The sequence below is a fragment of the Notolabrus celidotus genome, chromosome 20, assembly GCF_009762535.1.
Source record: "Notolabrus celidotus isolate fNotCel1 chromosome 20, fNotCel1.pri, whole genome shotgun sequence".
NCBI lineage: Eukaryota > Metazoa > Chordata > Actinopteri > Labriformes > Labridae > Notolabrus > Notolabrus celidotus.
In genome coordinates, this window is record NC_048291.1 from 15,445,876 (window position 1) to 15,466,390 (window position 20,515).

The following is a 20,515-nucleotide window of genomic DNA, read 5'->3' on the forward strand; positions in this document are numbered from 1 at the left end:
CGTGATCTTCGCAGCCCTCGTTTAGCATTAATGAATGAACGTGAACATTTCCTGGTATCACACTTCTGACTCGTGAAATAAAAAGCCACCTTTCGCACCCATCGTGGCGAACATTTGTCCCGTGCCTCCCCTCAGGATTGTGTCAGGAATGCCACCTTAAAAATCTTCTCGCGTGAAACTTTTGGCTGTAACTCCGTCGGTCCACCTTAAGCGCACACGCAAACGCACTCGCAGGAGGCGTACAGCGAGGTTTCCGCTTCTCAGTTGGGCTCGGACCGCGACTCACGAAAAACACGGTGTGTAACGTGAAAGGTTGACGCACTGAGGTGAAAAAAAAAGAAAGAAGAAACCAAACGGGGCAAGCATTAAAGATGTCCGAATCAAAGTACCGCGAGTGGATTCTGGACACTATCGACTCGCTGCGGTCGCGAAAAGCCCGGCCGGACTTGGAGAGGATTTGCCGAATGGTCCGGAGACGACACGGGTCCGAGCCCGACCGAACCTGCGCAGAACTGGAGAAACTGATTCAGGAGCAAACCGTGCTGAAAGTTAACTACAAGGGCTCTATCTCATACCGAAACGCTGCCAAGGTTCAGAGGAGAAGCAGAAAAAAAGACGATGTAACGTTAACCACGGCTACGAGACGGAGCACCGTGGAAGAAGCGAGTCATTCTGACTTGAGCAACGGGGACAGCGCTTTCGGTCCTGTAGACCAGGACGAGGAGGATTTGGAGGTATGTTGTTGCAAGGAGGAGGCTTTAACGAGCCCACATCCCATTGTCTCATCACATCTGACTACATTAACAGGTGGAGGTGAAAGCAAGGCACGGGTGGTAGTTTGTGGTTTTCTACAACACGTCTTTTTGTGTGTACACGGGCTCTGGTGAGGGGACGGGTTTGCAAGTGCACCCAAAACTGCCGCAGACGGGGAGCGGCGGTTGGACCTCGCTCGAGCGCTGTCGAGGTGGAGACGGAAAAAACGGAAGGTGCGCGTGCAGTTAGAGTGTGGCATATTTGACTTAGCGCCGGGTGGAAAGCTCTCTAAAAGGGGGGGATGCAGACATACAAGTAGAAGACAAGTAAAGTTCCACCGTCCTGCCCGTCCGCAGCAACCCGAGCCACCATTATCAGCAGCAGAAAGCGCTTTTTCAAGCCCCAAACTCGGCGTTCAGCGGAGGGGAGGAGGGGGGACTCCACAAAGTTAGCAGGATTTAGGTACAAGTAGTCCGGAAGTTTAACAAACGCCCTATCAAAATAAGTCGTCATAGTTCATACTTGGCATATAATGTTTTATTTTGAAATCCACAGCTGGAAAGATATATCCTCATTTTCACCAGCTTGTAAATGTGGGAGTGGGTGAAGGGGAAAAAAAGTCTCAAACACCGCGGATGTTGGAGCCTAGTGGGGGACCCTGGGACATTGTTGGTTTGTTGATCGTTTTTTTTCCTTGAGGGGAAAAAAAGGACAAGCACCCATGACAAAACAGTAAACATCAGAGCTACACATAATCTGTATGCCCATGACGGGATTTCATCTTCTCTTTCTCGTTGTAAGTGTGCCCATCACCATGGCTGGTCCTGTTAAAAAAGCAACAAAATCGATTACCATTGCTTCAAAAGTACTCCCAGTGAACATAAGTCTCATGATTTCATGTTAAATGCGCTTGTTTGTCGACTGACGGACCAATGCCGACGCAGTGCATAAAGTCGAACCTCTGGATCCATTATCGGACAAGCAGCCAAGCTCGGTCACGTCTAGTACTTGGTTTCGTCTGTTGTTGTGGCCTCTTCCGTCCTGCACAGCAATAAAATTGCTTCCTTGTGCTAGACAACTGTTTGTTGCTATTGTGTTGAGAGACGCCACACCACTGCAAAGTAATAAAATGTATGAGAGCCGATCACACGGCGAGACACGAACTAACGCAAAGCGACTGCAAACTGTTCATCCAGCGCTAGCTGGTGGATGCTCTCTCCGATGTGGGTTAAGCTGAGATCAAATTCACGTTGTTTTCTGAAAAGCGTGCTTGTCGCTACAAAACCGAGCAATGTGTGGTAGTTGAGCAGGCTGCATGTCGGGACTTGTTGTCAAGGTTTTACCCGGACTAGATGGTTAAATGCAGACACTGACGTGTCCGATAACGGGCTCATATGCGTAACTCTTTATGTTCGGTGGTTTCGACTGTACATCGTTGACCCGGTGCAAAGTCAAAGTAGACCAGTGAATGAGGTGACCGCAGCTCACTCTGCCCAGGGTGCTGCGTTTTCCTGCCCGTCGAGTTAAAGCTGTTTTTATTGTTCGATCGGCTCTTTGCTGTGGCTCGGCCCCGTGAAGCGCTCCGTATAAGACCACAGACACAATGGCGAGGTCTTTGCCGCGGCTCCAAACTCCATGCGCACTTTGGAGGAAATTTGAGTAAAAGCAAAAAACGCCTCCCATCGGCCCTGCCTGTGCTCCCCGTGTGTAAGGATTATCAATCATTAAGGCCTCCAAAGATCGGTGCGCACCGAATATATCATGTTTCATGACAGTCGACGTGAAAACCCTGCCGGATTGAGATCCGTAGTAGGCCGTTGTGTTTTTTTTTTACCGTGTCTTGGTAAAACTTATGTGAAATGCAGTGCGATGGGTGAATGCCGTGCAGGCGTCTCTTCTCACAGGAGCGGGGCGGGCTTTAGTGCGCTCTTGTGCTCTCGACTGCTGGGTCTTGGACACGCAGTCGCACACAAGGCAATTCTTTACTAAGGGCGCCATCGACTAAAAGCACCAGCGTTTTCCAAAACAAGTTTCATGCGAATAGAAAATACTAAAGATCCAAGTGTTTAATTGCGTGGAAGCCCTTTTGTTGTAGAAGGGCTCACAGTGGGCATGTGGAGTGAACACTGCACCGCGAAAAGAGGACGAAGGCATTGAAAGGCAATAATTTACCACCACAGCGGTCAAATTGCGACATCTGTATGAGTCTTGTATGTGTGACACGTTCAGCCTATCATCAACACTCAGTCATGACAACAGTCACATGTACACGAGACGCTATTAAATTGGTGTCACATAATGAACTTCAATTGTTGACGATTACTGTCTTTAACTGAATAAATTGTCTGTTATATCCACTCAAGCTCGTAGTCCTCATGGATAAGTCATAATAAAGACAGTAATGTAAGTTTTTTAAATTTAGCTCCACATTAGGATTAGTTTATTATGGTTGTATCATGCGATTATTGATTAAATGATTATAAGTACAATACAGTGGATTGGGGTATAATGATGATTCTGTTTGCAGGCTGATACTTCTATGGCAATGGACACAGACAGTAATGCAGATGAGGAGGGGGCCGAGGAGAGCCGGGATGGTCAGGACAGACCCTCTCCTGGCCACACATTTGAAGATGCTGCCATGCACTGCTCCACTGTGCGAGCCGTCTCTGCCCCCTGCTCCCCCTCTGGCACTCGGCCTGGTCCCGGCCCCGGCTGCAGCCCTGGCTCGGGTCTGGACTGTGCCTCTTTCCAGAAGGTTGGTGAGAGGCCCAGCTCCTTGCCCCCCTCCAGCCCTAGGGCCCTCACACACAATGACTGGGCCTATCATTCTGCTGTCTGCCCAGTGGAGCGCCAGCACCCAGGAATGCAGAGAGACAAAGGTATTCACCCAGCTAGACACAGTCCAATACGGAGCCCTGAAATATTGTTTAAACTGCAAAATGTAAGGAAAGTTTAGCAAAATGTGTAAAGGAGGAGTGGGAGCTGGATGCTTGTCATGGTTGTTGACAGCAGAGATGCTAAGGTTAATGGGGAATTGTGGAGAGAAAATGAAATGTTGGTGCTCCCTGCTGCAAGAAATCCATTGTTTTGTTTGTACTTGCTATCATGGGTGATGTTACAAATTAGTCTGAGTAACACTTCAGTGTAGCTACAGGTAGGTTTGATACTATTGATAACATCAGCAGGTACTGTTATAAGGCTGCACAATTAATCAATATGCACAGTTGTTGCAATATAACCAAGAGAAAAATTGACTAAATGTGTTACAAACCAGCATAAGGAATCATTTTCTGCAGTGCTGCAGAGCCTACAAATATATATTGGATGCCATAAAAATGTCACACAATCATGAATTAGTATATGTTTTTTCTGTGACAATAACAAATGTATTGCAAAATCAATGATCTATAAAAATCTTCAATTATGATCTATGTGAAAAAATGGCAATGTGTTTTTTCCCTCTCATAAGCAGCACTAATGTAATTCATTTTGTTCACTGTGTTTTAGCTGCAGCCACAAAGCCAGTAATCCAGTCCATTACTAGCAGCCCCATTGCTTTAAAGAACAATGTTAAGCAGGAGGAAGGAGGCAAAGCAGAGGACAGTGGCCTTTCATCTGACCAGTTGGTACCAGACTATGCAGCAGGCCAGGTAATTGCCCCCTAACACTTTTGTGTCAAACAACACCATCTGTACGACCACTGCTTCTTCCAGCTTGTGCCTCACACCTGACATTTTTTTTGTTTTCTCCCATTTTGTTTGGCCAACAGGAGGAGACCAAGAATGTATCTGACAGAAGATCACAGCCTCTGTCTTTGCCATCCGACAACTGTGAGTTGCATTGTGCCTCATTGTTTGGTTTTAAAGCTACTGTAAAGTCTTCATCTGCTATGCCAAGAATGAATTGATCATTAAGCTGCTCTCTTATTAGAGAAAACGGTCACTAATAAGAAGGGCACGTGTTAAAGGAGTTAACTAATGACAGCATATGTTGAAAATACCATACTGGCTGTTATTTTGCCATTTTGCCTCAAGGCTTGCTCAAGATTTTTCAGATGTTTCACAAACTTGTCCTGCTGTCTCGCGTTCGGCTAGGCCTCCATTTAACTACTCAGGCTGTCACTCAAAACATGCTACCCTTTTGCAATACTGCTCTATTGACAGAAGTGCTTGTTTAAGTGGAAGTCTAGAAGTGGTACATTTAAATCAGCTCAGAAATTGATCCATCATGATTCCTTGTCAAGAAAAGACCACAACAGCTGCATGAGGTTTCTATAACCTAATTTCCAGAACACTTGGGACATTGTGTAGAATGTTAATTAAAAAAATAGATGGTTTGCAAACCATTTCAACTCTATATTCAATTTCAAGATGTAGTGCAAAGACAACATATCAGATGTTGAAACTGCAAAAAAATGAAAAGGCACGGAGGAACATTTGAAATTTTGCATTAAAAAAAGACATGACTCTGTAGTGGAAAGCACAGCATGGTCTAAAATTATTTCCAGAAACCATTGTCGATGAACACAGTTTGTCGCTACATCTACAAATGCATTTCAAAACTGTTTCATGCAGAGAGGAAACCACATAAAACATGATCCAGACATGCTAGCAACCTCTCCGGGTCTGAGCCTGTGTAAGATGGACTGAGGTGAAGTGGAAAATGTGCTTTGGACTGATGACTCTGCATTCTGTCTAAGAGAAGGTGTCCACCCGTGTTGTTATCAGGACACAGTAGGGATGTACATTTTAAGTATTTTCCATGATCGATTTTTGGAAATGTTAACGATCAATCTTCGATTAATCAATAATAAAAAATTATTATAATAATTATTATTCTTATTCTTTATTATTATTCTTATGTCAAAAACATGTACAGCTACATGTTTAACACTGATTATCAATGATCAGGCTCATAAAAAATGTCTCCGCGGACATAGTCTTATAATGTAAAGGCTCTTAATACTAACAGAAAAGTACTTAAGACTCACAGTGTCCAGTTTTCTGTCTACTCGTTCTTATTGAGAAAAATAAACATGTATTCAGTCAGGTGTCAGCCGGGAACGCAACTGGGTCATAATCAAGCGGCAACCTCCAGTCTAAAAATATGAGTCCAATGCGGAAGTGCTAAAAACTGCAGTTCATCGAGGATCTGCTTGAGGCTGGCTCCGGAAGTACCGAAAACCACATACACACCAATTCATAAAATACAATCTTTACAGCAGAAATAAACATGTTTACAGCCTGATACAAAAGACGAGTATTGTCTGGATAGCTAATTTCTCGACACACACTGTAGGGGGGCTGAATTTTTTTCTAACGCTGCAATTTCAAAGATATTGAGATTACGAGTCCTCCAATGAGAGGCACAGCTGACAAAACAGCTCTCCAGGAACAGATGGGTGACGTCACGGATCCTACGTCCATATTTTACACAGTATGGTCATAATCAGTCCAGCGGCAGAAAAGCCCAGACAGCTCTGATGTTGCTGGTCTGCAAACATAGCGTACTAACAATTCCCACCAGTCTGTTGGCTTTGTATCCAAAGGTAGCGAACTGTCCTGTTTAAAGTTGTCAACCTTCGTGTCCGTGTTGTTGTTGGCAGCCATTGTGTATTGATCCTCTTTAAAAAGCGCACGTGGAGACCTGACGCACAGCCACAGCCGCCAGCTGAGCGTCTCCGCAGTACGCAACACCTCCCTGATAGCTGAGTGTAATATGAGACCACATGATGTTTGTTCCACGTGACGGAAATTTTGAACAAAAATGTGTGTTTCAAGTTATTTCTCAACAATCAATTAATCAATGGTATATGGTCGTATGGTTTTGGAGCTGCCATCCAGACAGTGCATATTTCAGCAAACCACATGCTGCACTTATTACAACAGTATGGCTTCGTAGTAGAAGAGTCCATGTGCTAAACTGGCCTACCTGCTGTGCCAACTTGTCACCCACTATGAAGATTTGGTGGATCATGAAACAAAATAAACAACAAAGCAGACCCTGAGCGGTTGAGCAGCTGATATCCTATATCAGGCAAAATCTGACAACATTTCACTTTCGATTCCCTAACATTGACAAAGTGTTTTTAAAAGAGGAGATGATGCAACTAAATGGAACACTTTTTGGAATTGGTGTTGTAAAAGAGGTCCAAAGAGATTCTCCAAAAGAAAGGCTGCCTAATCTCCAATCATTTGCTCTCTCTTGACGTAGGAGAAACAAACAATACTACACAGTTTTCATCACTGCACCAGTATGATGTCACTTAATACTGTTGTGCTGGGCCTGGGTAGAGCCTTACTCAAAGGAGCAGTTCCCATCTTAAGGCATGGAGCTTCGTCCATGTCATGTGTCATGTATGAAGACAGTCCTGCCTGCATGCTGGTACTGTGAAGTGAAGGTGTATGAACACTCATTCACTGTGACGACACTGTACTGAACCGTGAACAAACTAATAGAAAAATAAACTGCACTGTGACAATAAAGGCCTCGGGGTTGTGCAGCCCACTAGCAGGAAGGAAGGTATCACCTCCATTTCATCACACATCTGCTGCCTTTGTTCATCACATCACAGACATTGAAGGACGTGATGTATATGTTCAGAAAAAACATTTTAATTAGATTTTGCATATTGATACCCGACTTGAAAGGTTACAATAAAAGTTCTCATATGAAACCCCCTCCCTGCTGTTGCAGTCAGTCACATGAACTGACCCTCTCATGTCCCATTTAATGCATCATAGAAAAGTTGGAGCTCCTCCGTACAGATTTTGTAACTGATACAAAGCCAAAAAAGAGGAAATACCGCAGCCATTTGTCACATATTTAGACGCCAAGGAATAAGAGGTGGGAAAGCATCGGTTGGGAAATTAAGAAGCACAGATACTTTTTGGCTCCAATGAAATGTAAATATTTTTCAGCACTGTAGTGTTCTCTTTCCCATCAAGGCAGAACACCAAAGTGTTTTTCCTACATTGTATCAGTCACTTTCATATAAACCAGTGAAATAAACTCAGCAAGGGGTGTAAAATGATCATTGAAGTGATATTGTGTTTCTGCCATAGCTTGTCATGATGTCTACAACCTCATTGTGGCCACTGTTGCATAACGTTTGCAGTTAATTTGCTTCATTTTTTTCCCAGTGAAGAACAAGGTAGATATACCTTCCTTTGCAGCACCCGGAGACGTTCTTCTAAACGGGGCTAAAGATGATGAAGTGTGAGTATCCTGTAAACAAGTCATTTTCCTACAGGGATGCTTTTTAGCAGAGTATCAAAATATGCCCCCCTCCCTTTCTACAGAAGTCTGATACATCTCTCTGGAACGTGATGTTTCTTAGGCACAAACCTTTTGTTTAAAAAAAAATGAATGAGCTCACAGAAGGTCAACGAATGGTTTGAAAATGATAAAAGAGTGAGACGGTCATTGTGTAGTCAAGTCACTGAGTTGATATTTTCTTATCTTCCTCCAGCTCTGTGAAGAAGGAGAAGGGTGGACAGAACTTGTTGCAGTGGACTGTGGCAGATGTGGCCAGTTACTTTTCAGCTGCAGGCTTTCCAGAGCAGGCGATGGCCTTTCGAACACAGGTCAGTGCACCACCTTGAAACCGCCACAGAGGGCGCCACCTGCTTACAGAAAACCTTGCTTATCTCCTGACAACTTAGAGTGCTCTGAGGAGCAACAAATATCAAGTGTGTTGCATGTTTTTTGTTTTTTTTTAGAGAAATAAGATTTTTTCACATGGAGCGTATTTAGCTAATCAAACTCTAAATACTTTTTTAAATAAAATGCATTACAGTTCATACTCTACAACAGGGGTTCCCAAAGTGTGACACAAATGGGGGGTCGTGAGATGTCTTCCAGAATGTTGGTTTTTTTTTTAGAGTTATGTAAAAAAAAAGTACATTTTACCCATTATAGTAAAAATATCAACAAAAATAATACCTACACTTGAAATAAAACCTTGAAAATAGAACATGTAATGAGTTTTCTGCCTTTCTTTTTGCCAGATGACTCCTAAGTTTAGGGTTAGTGAACAGTTAATTATCAAAAGCATTAGTAGCAGTAGGTTAAATCATAACGGCACAGGAAACGCAACCACATGCTAAATGAAGCCACATTAAATCACTTTGAGGGACAGTGGGGGTCATGAGTCTTTTGCATCTATATTTTGGGGGTCGTAAGTTTGGGAACCCCTGCTCTACAACATATTATGCATACCGACCAATGATCAAATGCTCACTTTCTCTCTCACATACAGGAAATAGATGGGAAGTCCCTCCTCTTAATGCAGCGCAGTGACGTGCTGACTGGTTTGTCTATTCGACTCGGCCCCGCCCTCAAAATCTACGAGCGCCATGTCAAGGTGCTGCAGAGGACCCACTTCCTGGAGTGCGAGGACCTCTGAAGCAACAGCACAGACAGAAAGACAGACACACGGACAATACTGCAATGACCTGAACGTGCATGCAGTGCCCTCTCCCATCTGGATCCTGCACCCACCTTCATATACAAACTATGTAGAGGGTGAGTGGAGGGGCGATGGCTGCGGTGGAATGAACTTTCACTGTGAGAATGACCAGAAACTGAAAGACACCCATCCTACCTCTCATTATGGTCTTTGGTTTTCAAATGGTTCTCATTTCAATTCCATTGCGTGGTTAAAGAAAGAGACAGCTGTGTTTATAGTGTGTTTTAAAACAGAGGACCAATAACCTTTCTGCAAGAGAAAGGGATCAGTAAGGAAGCTATTGAAGGGGGGCTGAGCCTTGCACAATTTGGACCACCTTTAGCCACAGAGGCCTGATTGTACACAGCTGAGAGCGTAGTGTGCTGACGTTTATAAGAAAGTGTTGGTTCTTTTTGGCTCTAGAAGAACTCCTCCCTGCATCCTTGTTTTGTCTCTAATGGTACCACCTCTATGTCCAGAAGCTGTCGTGTGTCACACATATACATGTAAAGCACTTCTCATGTCCTTGTCTTTTTTACAATTGAGGAACTGAATTTAATTTAAAAAGATCTAGAGAAGTCATTGCTGCATCAAAAGTCTGATTCTGACTCATGTCACAAAGATGTGCTGATGTTAGGTGATGCCTTCAGTGTCTCTGAGATATGAGGGATGTATACTTCCAGATGGAAAGGCAATATATTGCATTTTCCCCCTTTTTCTATCTTATATCGTTTTGACTGTGGTCCAACTTTGGAACTACTGCAGATATATGTGACTAGTGAACCTGCAAGCTAGTAGAATTGACTTTCATACATAAGCAAAATAAGGTAATAAACTTGAGAAACATTTGTTGTTATACTAAATACATCATTTTAAATTCAATCCAGCTGCTTGGTGCCTGTTTGCCGAGCAGACACCTTGATCAAATGCAATATTTTATGTTCTCCATGTATCATTTGTTCAGTGTTCATTTGTGTTATGATGCAAGTCGACCTCTTGAATTGGAACATTCCACGATGTAGTCTACATCTCCAGTGTATCTCTCCTCATTTTTATCTAAACATTGAGACTTTTTCCAGGGTCACAAATAAAGCTTGTGTCTCTCTGTTCTCTTTGTGATCATTTATTCAACTCACAGTCATATCAGTTATGTGCATACAACAATCAGTTTCACAGGGTCAGGATCATCTCTGAGTGACGGCATGATCAAATATTGTAAAAATGTCTGGTTTATTTTTTTTTAAAATCCTTCTCCACACTCCAAACAAAAACACAACAGATTATTCAGTTTAAATATAAAGTGTTTAAAAAAACAAAATCAAAGTCCCTCATTAAAACTAAATGATCAGTCTATGCACGGTTTAGAGAATAATTTCTTAAACAATTTTAGAAGCACCATCAGTTTCTGTTTGTGTCTGCACAGTTTTTCAGATTATTACAAAAAAAATAGAGTGGGAAGCAACTGCATAACACTGGCAATGCCCCCAAAACTTAACACCAGATACACAATACACTCACAATGATGTGATGACTGAAACTTGGTCTTTTAGATAACTTCTTGAACTATACAAATATGTTGTGATTATATTTGTCCTATGAATCTATCAGCTGTGTTCCTCTCTACTTTATTTCTCCTACACCTGTACCACAAATACACTTGATCCATGCATGGACAGAAAGGAAAGGTGTTAAAGCTTGGAATCTGCATACAATTTCTAACCCAGACATCACTTGAAAGTAAGGTCACTTGAATCAGTCAGAATAATGGAGTATTACAGGAGGCTGCAAAGATGTCAGCTCCAGGCTGCACACTAGTTGGACAGTAAAGACGGACCTCCAGGTTTCTGATCTCTATGGGAACCATGTCAGTAGTGTGCCAAAGCTTTGAGAATAATGGGACACTTTAAAAACTAAACACTCTTACTCAAACTAGTTACCAAAGTACCAAAATAACTTTTCATCCTCTTGCTTCTTGAAATCACACAACATAAAATTAAGACTTTGTTGCATTAAACTCTGAAAGCTTTTTCCCTGTAGCAGTCCTGCATTCACCAGACTCTCAGAGTAACCACCACTCCTCGTTACGGAGTGACTTGAGAAAATGTTACACAGAGTCCAAACGACTAAAATCCATCTGTGCAGTAAACCTCAGCACACACTTTCTGACCTCCAGTGGATGGAGAGCCCCTTGAAAAAAGGGACCAGGTCAGCAATGAGGATGGACGTGTGTATCAACCATTATTTTCTGTGCTAGGCTCTACAGGATGAAGGGGAGGATGGAGGAGCGGAGAGTTGGATAATCCCTGAACTCCTTCAAGTAGCTGCGGTGTTTGCCTTTGGCCCACACAGTCATCTGGATGAAGGCCACCAGAGTGAAGAAAGCCACAGGCACACACTGGGTCATCACTGTGAAGCCGATCCAGGACCCCAGCTGTGAGCAAGAAGTTTGCAGGCACGCACACAAACAGGCACAGATGCTCGCGCACACACACACACACACACACACACACACACACACACACACACGCACACACACACACACGCACACACACACACACACACACCCACACACACACACACACACACACACACACACACACACACACACACACACACACACACACACACATAAACACAGGCATTCAGATATATGGTACATGTGCAAGATGAAACCAGTAGATGGCAGCAATAGTGCATCCAATGCAAAGAAGAAACCTCAGCACTGCACTTTTGCTACCCTGACAAAATACACAGGTTACCTTCAATGTTTTATAGATTAGACCCAAAAATGACTGACAAAATGAACACATTCTTATATTAAAATTACCAATATGAATTATGAATAATTTAGTAACGCAGTGTTGCTAAACCAATGCATGTAAATAAGGGACAAAACTTAAATGCTTTGTTCAAAAACGATGTTTCGCGAAAATAACAATTTTTATTGAAAGGCCCAGCGGTGTACTGAGCGAGAGGGGGGCAGGGGGGGGTGACCGCTCTGGATGACCCTCAAATGTATAAAGGCGCCCTCTGGCTGCCAGTGTTGTTAATTATGGTATGTTATGTTATGTCTAATTTGTGATATGATTAATAATGTAGAAATGAATAAATAGTATTGTGTTTTTCCTCTTTTCATAATTCAATTTTCACCACAATTGGTCACATAAATATTCACCACAATGCAGAGATAAAAGTGTTAGATGCTCAAATTTTTCTGGGGTTGGACCACCAGACCCTCCTCTTGTAAATGCTGCCTCTATACATTTAAATTCACCCTAAACTGTGAGTACCAGGGGTTTGAAAAGAGGTGCCTTTTTTTTGTTTTCGCCCTTGCTCCTCAAATAGCCTGAGTACACCACTTAAGTAAGGCCTTTTGTAATATAATGTTTTTATCCATGATGCTATATTTATTCTAAATGTATCTTTATTAATGGTTTCTTTCGTGGGTTCTCTTTTACTCTTTTACTCTGCTGTTGTTTCAAGTTGTTCTTATTAAATTCAGTATGTCATACTAGTTCAATATGTCTGTCCTGATGTGTTCATTGTTGTTGGGTTTTTATGATGTAAAGCACTTTGTTTTGTCTGTTTTGATAAGTAATATATGAATAAACTTCATTATCATACAAAATAAATAAACGTTATTATCTGATGTTAATATGAGGCTTCAAGAGTGGACTTTTTCACACAAAGTGGAGGGGGCTGTGGCATGCCTTCCGAAATATAATTTTCCTTTCTAAAATGATTTAAAAGAGCATATTTAAAATTGTAAAATCTAAACAAAAATAGTCATCAAATCTTAAATATAACCATGCAAATAAAAAATCCATCCGGGTCATCCATTTTTTACTTTTCTTTGTTGCCACCTGACCTCTGGGATGATTATGATAGATATAAAAAAAAAAGCATCAGGTGCAGCAGGTTTATTTACAGCAGCAGTGGAAACACAGCGACATGTGCACTTAGGTGGGCTAATTTTCTGCTGACCAGCTTAAACTAACAGGCGCACACAGACTCATGTCTGGCATCTGCTAACTGAATTTTGTATATCCTATCACTGCAACAGACATAAAGATGCTTGTATCCTGTTTCTCGTACTTTTTAAATAACCATAAAATAATATTATGGTTGTTTGGCTGTCGTGTTCTAATGTCTATTTTTGGATTGGCCTATTAGTGCTTGCACGCAGCAGTGAGCAACATTCAACCACGGGTTTGTGGGCTGGGAAGTTTGGGAACACATGTCATAGGAGAACATTTTTTGTAAGTGTTGTCCATAGTGTCACTTTAGCCAGTGTCTCAAAGCTAATTTACTTTTAGTGTAGTATCTTAGTTTATTTTACTGGTTTTAATCTGTTAGTGCTTCGTTATCTTAGTGATCTATTTTATTTAGGAGAGTTTAATTTCCTTGTTGAGCTTTAACATCATATTTTAACCCCAGTGTTTCCTCATTGAGATACATGACAGCGTGTTCCTTTTGCATATCATGTTCTTAACCTAATTTATGGACTGTGGGATGGGTTTTGGGGGTCAGGGCTGGGGTAGGGATTGAGATGGGGGGGGTCTTCATATTTTTGTAGTATTTTTAATTTATTCTATTTTATCTTTTTTTATGTACAGCACTTTGTGTTACAATATTAATGTATGAAAGCGCTTTACAAACAAAGTCTGATTGATTGGTTGATTGATTGATTGATTGATTGATTGATTGATTGATTGATTGATTGATTGATTGATTGATTGATTGATTGATTGATTGATTGATTGATTGACTGTTGAGCTGTAATAGAGGGTAATAACAAAAAGGAGAATACTACTGCTACTATAGAAGACTAAATTTGGAAGTTCCCCTCTTTTTTTCTTGACAATGTAAAACTGCTTAATCCTCAGTTGAGCTCCAGATAAAATTTAGAGTAGGTTTAAGGAGGGGATTTTTCCCATATATTAAGAAAGAATCTTAATCTTAACGTCTGGTATTACGAAAAGAGGCTTTTTACAGCTTCTTCAAGTCCATGTACATAAGGTTACCTTTAATTCTGTTGCAGAAACACATTCAAGGAGTGATCAAGTTTTGTCTTTAACAAGAGAAAATGTAAGTGAAGATTTCTCCTGCTTACCTCATATGTGTAGTTTGGACAAGAAACCAGCCAAAAAATCCAAGTGAAGGGATTTTTCGTCGGATAGGGAATCTTCTTGGATTTTGAACCTGTTATAATGTGTGACACAAATAAAACATTATATTGCAATCACTGGAAAATTTCATTCAATACAAGGTGTATTCTATGCAAATACTCACTTAGTAGTTTGAGGTTACGGAGAGCAATATGGATGGACAAATTCCCCAGTTGACAGAACTGCAGAAATACAGACATCCAAATACGATTAAGCACACACAAACAGATTGCTGGGAAGAAGACACAAACAAATTCCTTGAACAGATCTGAGACTTACCAAGAAAACATAAAGCCCTGAGTTCACCTGCTGCTGTCCGTAATCTGTTGTAGTGTCAGGAGAAAAAATGGATAAGAAAGGAGGTTGACTTTGACTGATGAGTTAAAATGAGAACAGCAGTCCTCTGCACTTACAGGGTGTGGTGTAGAGTGGGTGGTTGATGTAGTATGCCATCCATGCTGCAGAGCACCAGTAATAGCCACAGTTCTGGAATAGAAGGACGGACAACAATAAGTCACATGGTCCAGATAAGATTCTTCATTGAACAACACACTGAGAATTAATACTCTGCAGCTCAGTCACCTTAAATATGTTTCTGAGAGGCATGGTCCCGTGGGAGATACGATGAATAAACAGTGTCTCCAGAATCCTTTTGATGTAGTGGAAGGAGTGACACATGCAGGCCAAGCTGCAATCAGAAATAAATGCACTTACATGTTAAGCATTGATTAATAAACTGCCCTGCTGCAGTCTATTACACTTGGCTCTGCATCAGTGTCACTCAAGGAATATGCTTCACGAGTGCTTGTTATGTTTAGTCTGCATCTGTCAAATGCTTTGGACTGTTTGATACTCTGCAGCATCCTTGCAATTAGTCCTGGAGGCCATGAGCAAGCTGACACTTACTGAACAACCCAGTGCTTGCTGCTGGTGAAGTCATACTTTGGAGAGTAAATGAAAGGAAGGCGGAAGTAGAACATTAAGTAGATGATCAGTGGGCCAACACACTCTGACAGGAACACCTGAAATGAAAAAGTAAACACACACAAATAATTAAAAATGGCTTTTACCTAATTTGTAAACAGATGAACAAGGAGAAATGCAGAAATTAATCTAAAAACAGTTACATTTAGCAGTTCTTTATATTGACTTCCCTAAGGAGAATAAAAGTAGAAATAGATCAAAGTATTTCCTCCTGTTAGATCAGCACTTTGTCAGTCTACACCCTCGGCCAAAAGGAGAACATGCAACTGAAACATGACCTGCTCTTCATCCACACTTCTCAGCGCTCACAACAATTTAGTGTCGTAATAATAGTATTCGACATGTGCCCCCTGGAGCAAATGAGACTCTAAGACAGGTTGTCATACCAGCTTCCCACAAATGACATGATCAAGTGAAGTAGCACAGCTGACAGTGATATGGATCCCTGAGTCAGCACCCTCACCAGAGCCCTGGCTCAGCATGCCTGACCACTAGCCACTGCTGGCGGTCTCTGCCTGGGCACCTCATGCCCCTCAACCCTTAGCAACATTAGTCTGAAGCCCGGCACGATGCTGGGGTTGTGCCAGGGTTGGTAAGAACAGGGAACATAGAGACTATGCAGGCAAGGGTGAGTAAAGAGGCACAATGAAAGGCAAGTGAGAGGTCAGGGGGGATAAACACCTTTGGGAGAAATGAGGTCATGAGATTAGATGTCCCTGGACAGAGGACATGCGGTGCAAGAGGTGAGAGAAAAACAAGCCACAGCAAATCACCTCTATTCACCACTGTGGGTTGATATTTATATTCAGGAGTGATTGAGTGGGTGAGAGAGCGTCTGTTTATATCAAGAGTATGAGAAACTTGAAAGACCATACCAGAAGTTTTTCGGATTTTCATTATCGCTGGTTTAATACAAAGTCTTTGTCATTTGCAAAGTAAGCCTCAATTCTGCCCTTCACTTTCACCCAATGACAAACATATTCCAAAAGGGAAACGCAAAAATTATCATTTGTATCAAATTATTTCTTCAGCTGAAAGTATTTTAATTTCTTCTCTAAATGACTTGATATCTAAATGAGAGCTGCCCCTCAATGATCTCTGCAGTATAAATAAAGGTTGATTAAAACACAGTCTAAAATGAACACATACGGATGTAGAGCTCCACTCAGGAGGTTGAAAACTGAGACTCAGTATACAAATATGATCTAGAAAATACTTTGGGTAATAGTTTACAGCAATGTAAAGCATGCAAGGCTTTATGATTTACTGGATTAATACTTGCAAAGCCACTGTGTGCTTCTAAATATTGTGTGTCGCTGCTCATACTGACTTACTGTGCCCCACGTGAGCTGGGGTCCGAGGTCACTGAAGTAAAAATGGGCTGTGGTTCCAACAGGAAGCGTCTGCAGTACATCCTCATCCCTGAGACACTTGGCCTCTGAAAAACAATCCAGTCCACAACAATCAGCTGATGTATGATCAAAAAAAAAACAGTTGATCAACTGAGTTTTAAAATGTATAGCACAAAGCCCACGCACTTGGATCCAAACGCAGGGATTGTCTGGCTGGATACCACTTTGGATCTATCAGAATAGAAAAGTAGTTTACCCTTGGCATGCTTCAGATATTATTTCTTGAAACTAAATCAAAGAAACTACTGGCATTATTTCTTGATTTACTTACATGATTTTTGAAACAAAGCTTTAATATCCAAAACAGTGGCAGTTGGCTCCACCTGCAATCAAAATAAAGCCATGCTTAAGATAAAAAAGCATCATTAGTGTGCGGGCTGGCATACTGATCTCTCTTTTCACTGCACACATTTTCATATCTTCAGACTTGCATTCTGTTCATTCATATTTCCCCACACAAGTTGCTAATCGTGTGTTTGCCTGCCAGTTGGCCCCGTGCAGCACTGGCATGTACTGTAGCTGGAACAGAGAATTCCTGCTAGATGAAGAAGCAATTCTCACCTCTTAACTGCAACCCTCGTTCAATAGAGACGTAACTGATAATGGCTGCTCTTGACCGTGCTGCATTTGAAGTGCACAACTCTCTGTAAAAGTACTTGTCTGCTTACAGTGACCCTTGTGCTAAAACAAATATTTTCTGCTGACTTCACTGCAGCTAGGTCTCTTGTTGTGCTACTTTTAGAACAGACAGAAGGTGTTTGAAGTGTAAAATTTTAAAATAAGTGCACTGGGGGGTGATGAAGTATGGTAATTGCTCATAAAATCAATGGCATGCTGAGTTCTTGAGCACTGTTTTCTTATTAGACTTACACAAATGTGACCTGAACGCATCAAAGCCAGTATTTCCCTCTTCTAAAATGATTATGGTCAATTTAAAAGGTGAGTGTAATCAGAGACCTTCCATCTTCCTGACACTCACCTTGTCCAATAGCAGCAGTTTCTCCTTAGTCTTTAAGTCCACAATCTCCACCTCAAAGTAAACAATCCTTTTGGCCTTTTTAGGAGCTTTTGGCTTTGGCCTTGGTGCAGACTTCTTCTCAGACTCTGCTCCATTTACACTCTTTGCCTCTAGGGCGAGTACATCCATGGCGGTGTTTGATCCCAAACCTCAGTACCCCGGTGAAATAATCTGTGATATGTCCAGTGACGTTGTCTGTCCTCTGCTGGTATGGAAAGCAACCCCCTGCTCACCCTCTGCGCAACTGTCAGTCCAACTCAAGCGTGTCGTCTTCGGTGTCTTTGGGACTCTCTGAATAGCCTTCCACCTCCAGGAGAAGAGAACTGAAATAAGTTAGATCATAAACACTTTTTACCCCCCTGGTGGAGTGTATGTGTTGAGTGAGTAGAAAGAAATAAAGTGAGGGGAAGTGGAAGGAGAGTTGGCCTAAGAAATAGGAAATGAAGCTGCTTCTTACCTGAATAGAAGCCTCTTCATGATCCACAGCCCCCCTTCATGCAGCAAAACGCACTGAAGACGAAACCGGAGAGCCCTAAGACATAATCCACAGCGCGCCATTTGCAAGGCTAAATATAAGTACCCTGATTTGCCCAGCACCAGCTTGGTAACCTTGGGCAGCCACATGAAGCCATTCCCAGTGACAAATACCTATGTGCTCTCAGTAGACCTAAAAGAAAGACACTTCCCCTGACTGCTCTGCTACTCGCCCTGTTTCACAGTCACAGGCCCCTTTAAATGCCTGATATATAGAATGAAAGACCTCCACATGCCAACACAACCTCCCTCCAAAGATCTACTTTATTGCTTATATTCCTTATTCTACCTGACCTCCAGAAAATGATAGACATATTTATGTCATATGGTTAAGGTGTTTGTTCGTCAGGAACAACATGATTTCTAAAATACTAGCGAGAGGAGTTTGAAAAAAAACTCTGATAGGGAGGGGGATCAAAGATGCCTTTCGTCACACAAGGACAACTAATCATCACACATAGCCAACTGCATATCCATATTCTGTGATCTATTTATATCTAATAGGAGCTGTCCAAGCCAGCAGCACATAGCTGTATCACTATTCACATTCCAAGATCACTTTTGATTCTTGTATCAGGAAAATAAAAACTTTGGTTAGCTTAATCTATTTGAAAAACTCCTTATCAGAGAAAAATGTGGAAAAACAGTCTCAGAATACACTGGCCAGAACTGAAAGGTGGTAATGTGTAGATGTGACCTCAAAGGAATGCTGTAACATAGCACTTCAGTGGACCACTGATCCCCATAGTGTCCTGGCTGGAGTAACAGTCATTTTTTACTCTCCTTGATATGAATTGTAACATTTCTAATTAATTTTACTATTATATAGAGTCTTGAAAATAACTCTATTCCATAGAGGATGTTATCACATCTTACCAGCATGTGACCCCTGTAAGTAGTCGTTATCAATTACCCAATCTTGGTTCCTGGATACGGGCCTTGGCCACCCCTGCCTTTAGGGGTGGATCCAGAGGGGTGGCTATGGGCCCCCTTGAGGTCTGGTTGGCCACTCCAGGTGCAACCCCAAAATTCCAAAGAAATTGAGAAGATTTTACTGTTGACACTCTGCTGTGTAACTATTTTTCAGTTAAAAAGCAAAGTAAGTGTCTTACATGGGCCACCCCATTAAAAAGTCTGGATTTGTCCCTGTAATGCATTACATTGTTGCAAACATTTTACAGTATACAAACAATGCACCCACCTTATGTAGTATACAGCCCTCTATAGACACTACACTGCATGGTTGTTGTCCATGTTTTTTGTCATATTTTATCATTTGTCAAATGTTATCGTTCAGCTAGAGTGTAACATACATGTGTTCCAGTAGCCTCCATAAGCTCAAGTCCAAATGGGTCCATTGCGAGCAACTTGTCGTTTGAGGACTTGTCGTAGCATACATGTACCCAACACTGTTTTAATGTTTTGTTTGTGTGGAAGTGCTGTAACCTTGTGATAAGAGGAGTCATCGCAAGGTTGCAGCAGTGAAATGCAATACCATAAAGCCAGGCGGCTATATGCAGAATAACTTGAATAGTGATGTGTAGTTTTTGGTCTTGTGATCTCATGAAGATGAATAAATTGGTTAAAAATAGTGCTGGGTTATCGATTCTGTGGTATCGATATATCGATATTTACATGCAACTTATTTGAGTATCAATTACTCTAATAAAATATCCATACTAGTTAATAAATGCGAAATAAAAGCGCATGTGTCACTTGATTATTTTACAGTAACTTACTCCAAAGTTTTGTACCCACAAATTCAGAGACATCATGATCACAGTGTCATTTTAACAGTAGTCATGGTGAAGAGGCTGTTTTAAGCTTTCCACTCAAAGAATTTAAATAGAGGATGTTGATTATTTATTATGTGTTTTTCTAAATGTATCTAATTGTTTAAAAAAAGGCCAGCAAAAGATTTGCATATAAAAGTTTTTTAAATTAACAGTATTTGTCATGGGACTGGTCTTTCAAATAATTCACTGAAAGTATCGGTATCAGGTGTCGAATAAATTGCCAAAAAAGTAATCGGTATCGTATCAAATCAGAAAAGTGTGGTATCGCCCAGCACTAGTTAGAAACTCATAATGTAACTATAGGTGCATTTCGACCAAGAGTTCCAGGGTTTTTTAGCCCCCAGAACTACTTTACCCTGAACTAAAAGGTTCCTGTACCCCCATTGTTGTCTGCATTT

The 20,515-nt window shown here is 41.5% G+C and overlaps 2 protein-coding genes across 2 annotated transcripts; one reads left to right on the forward strand and one right to left on the reverse strand.

Moving 5' to 3' along the window:
* The first annotated feature begins 1 nt into the window (after position 1).
* On the forward strand, positions 2-10,314 carry samd1a (sterile alpha motif domain containing 1a). Its single transcript, XM_034711561.1, has 7 exons — positions 2-734; positions 3,281-3,635; positions 4,264-4,406; positions 4,526-4,586; positions 7,899-7,974; positions 8,228-8,342; positions 9,017-10,314. The coding sequence occupies exons 1-7, from the start codon at positions 372-374 to the stop codon at positions 9,161-9,163; spliced, it is 1,260 nt and encodes a 419-aa protein (XP_034567452.1). The 5' UTR covers positions 2-371; the 3' UTR covers positions 9,164-10,314.
* Positions 10,313-19,577, reverse strand: tecra (trans-2,3-enoyl-CoA reductase a). The gene is made up of 13 exons (XM_034711564.1): positions 19,198-19,577; positions 18,245-18,297; positions 17,749-18,110; positions 17,041-17,092; positions 16,896-16,940; positions 16,692-16,795; positions 15,280-15,395; positions 14,956-15,061; positions 14,787-14,859; positions 14,653-14,696; positions 14,498-14,555; positions 14,319-14,407; positions 10,313-11,636 (listed from the first exon to the last, which is right to left on the reverse strand). The coding sequence occupies exons 3-13, from the start codon at positions 17,914-17,916 to the stop codon at positions 11,463-11,465; spliced, it is 1,029 nt and encodes a 342-aa protein (XP_034567455.1). The 5' UTR covers positions 17,917-18,110; positions 18,245-18,297; positions 19,198-19,577; the 3' UTR covers positions 10,313-11,462.
* Between the last annotated feature and the right edge of the window lie 938 nt (positions 19,578-20,515).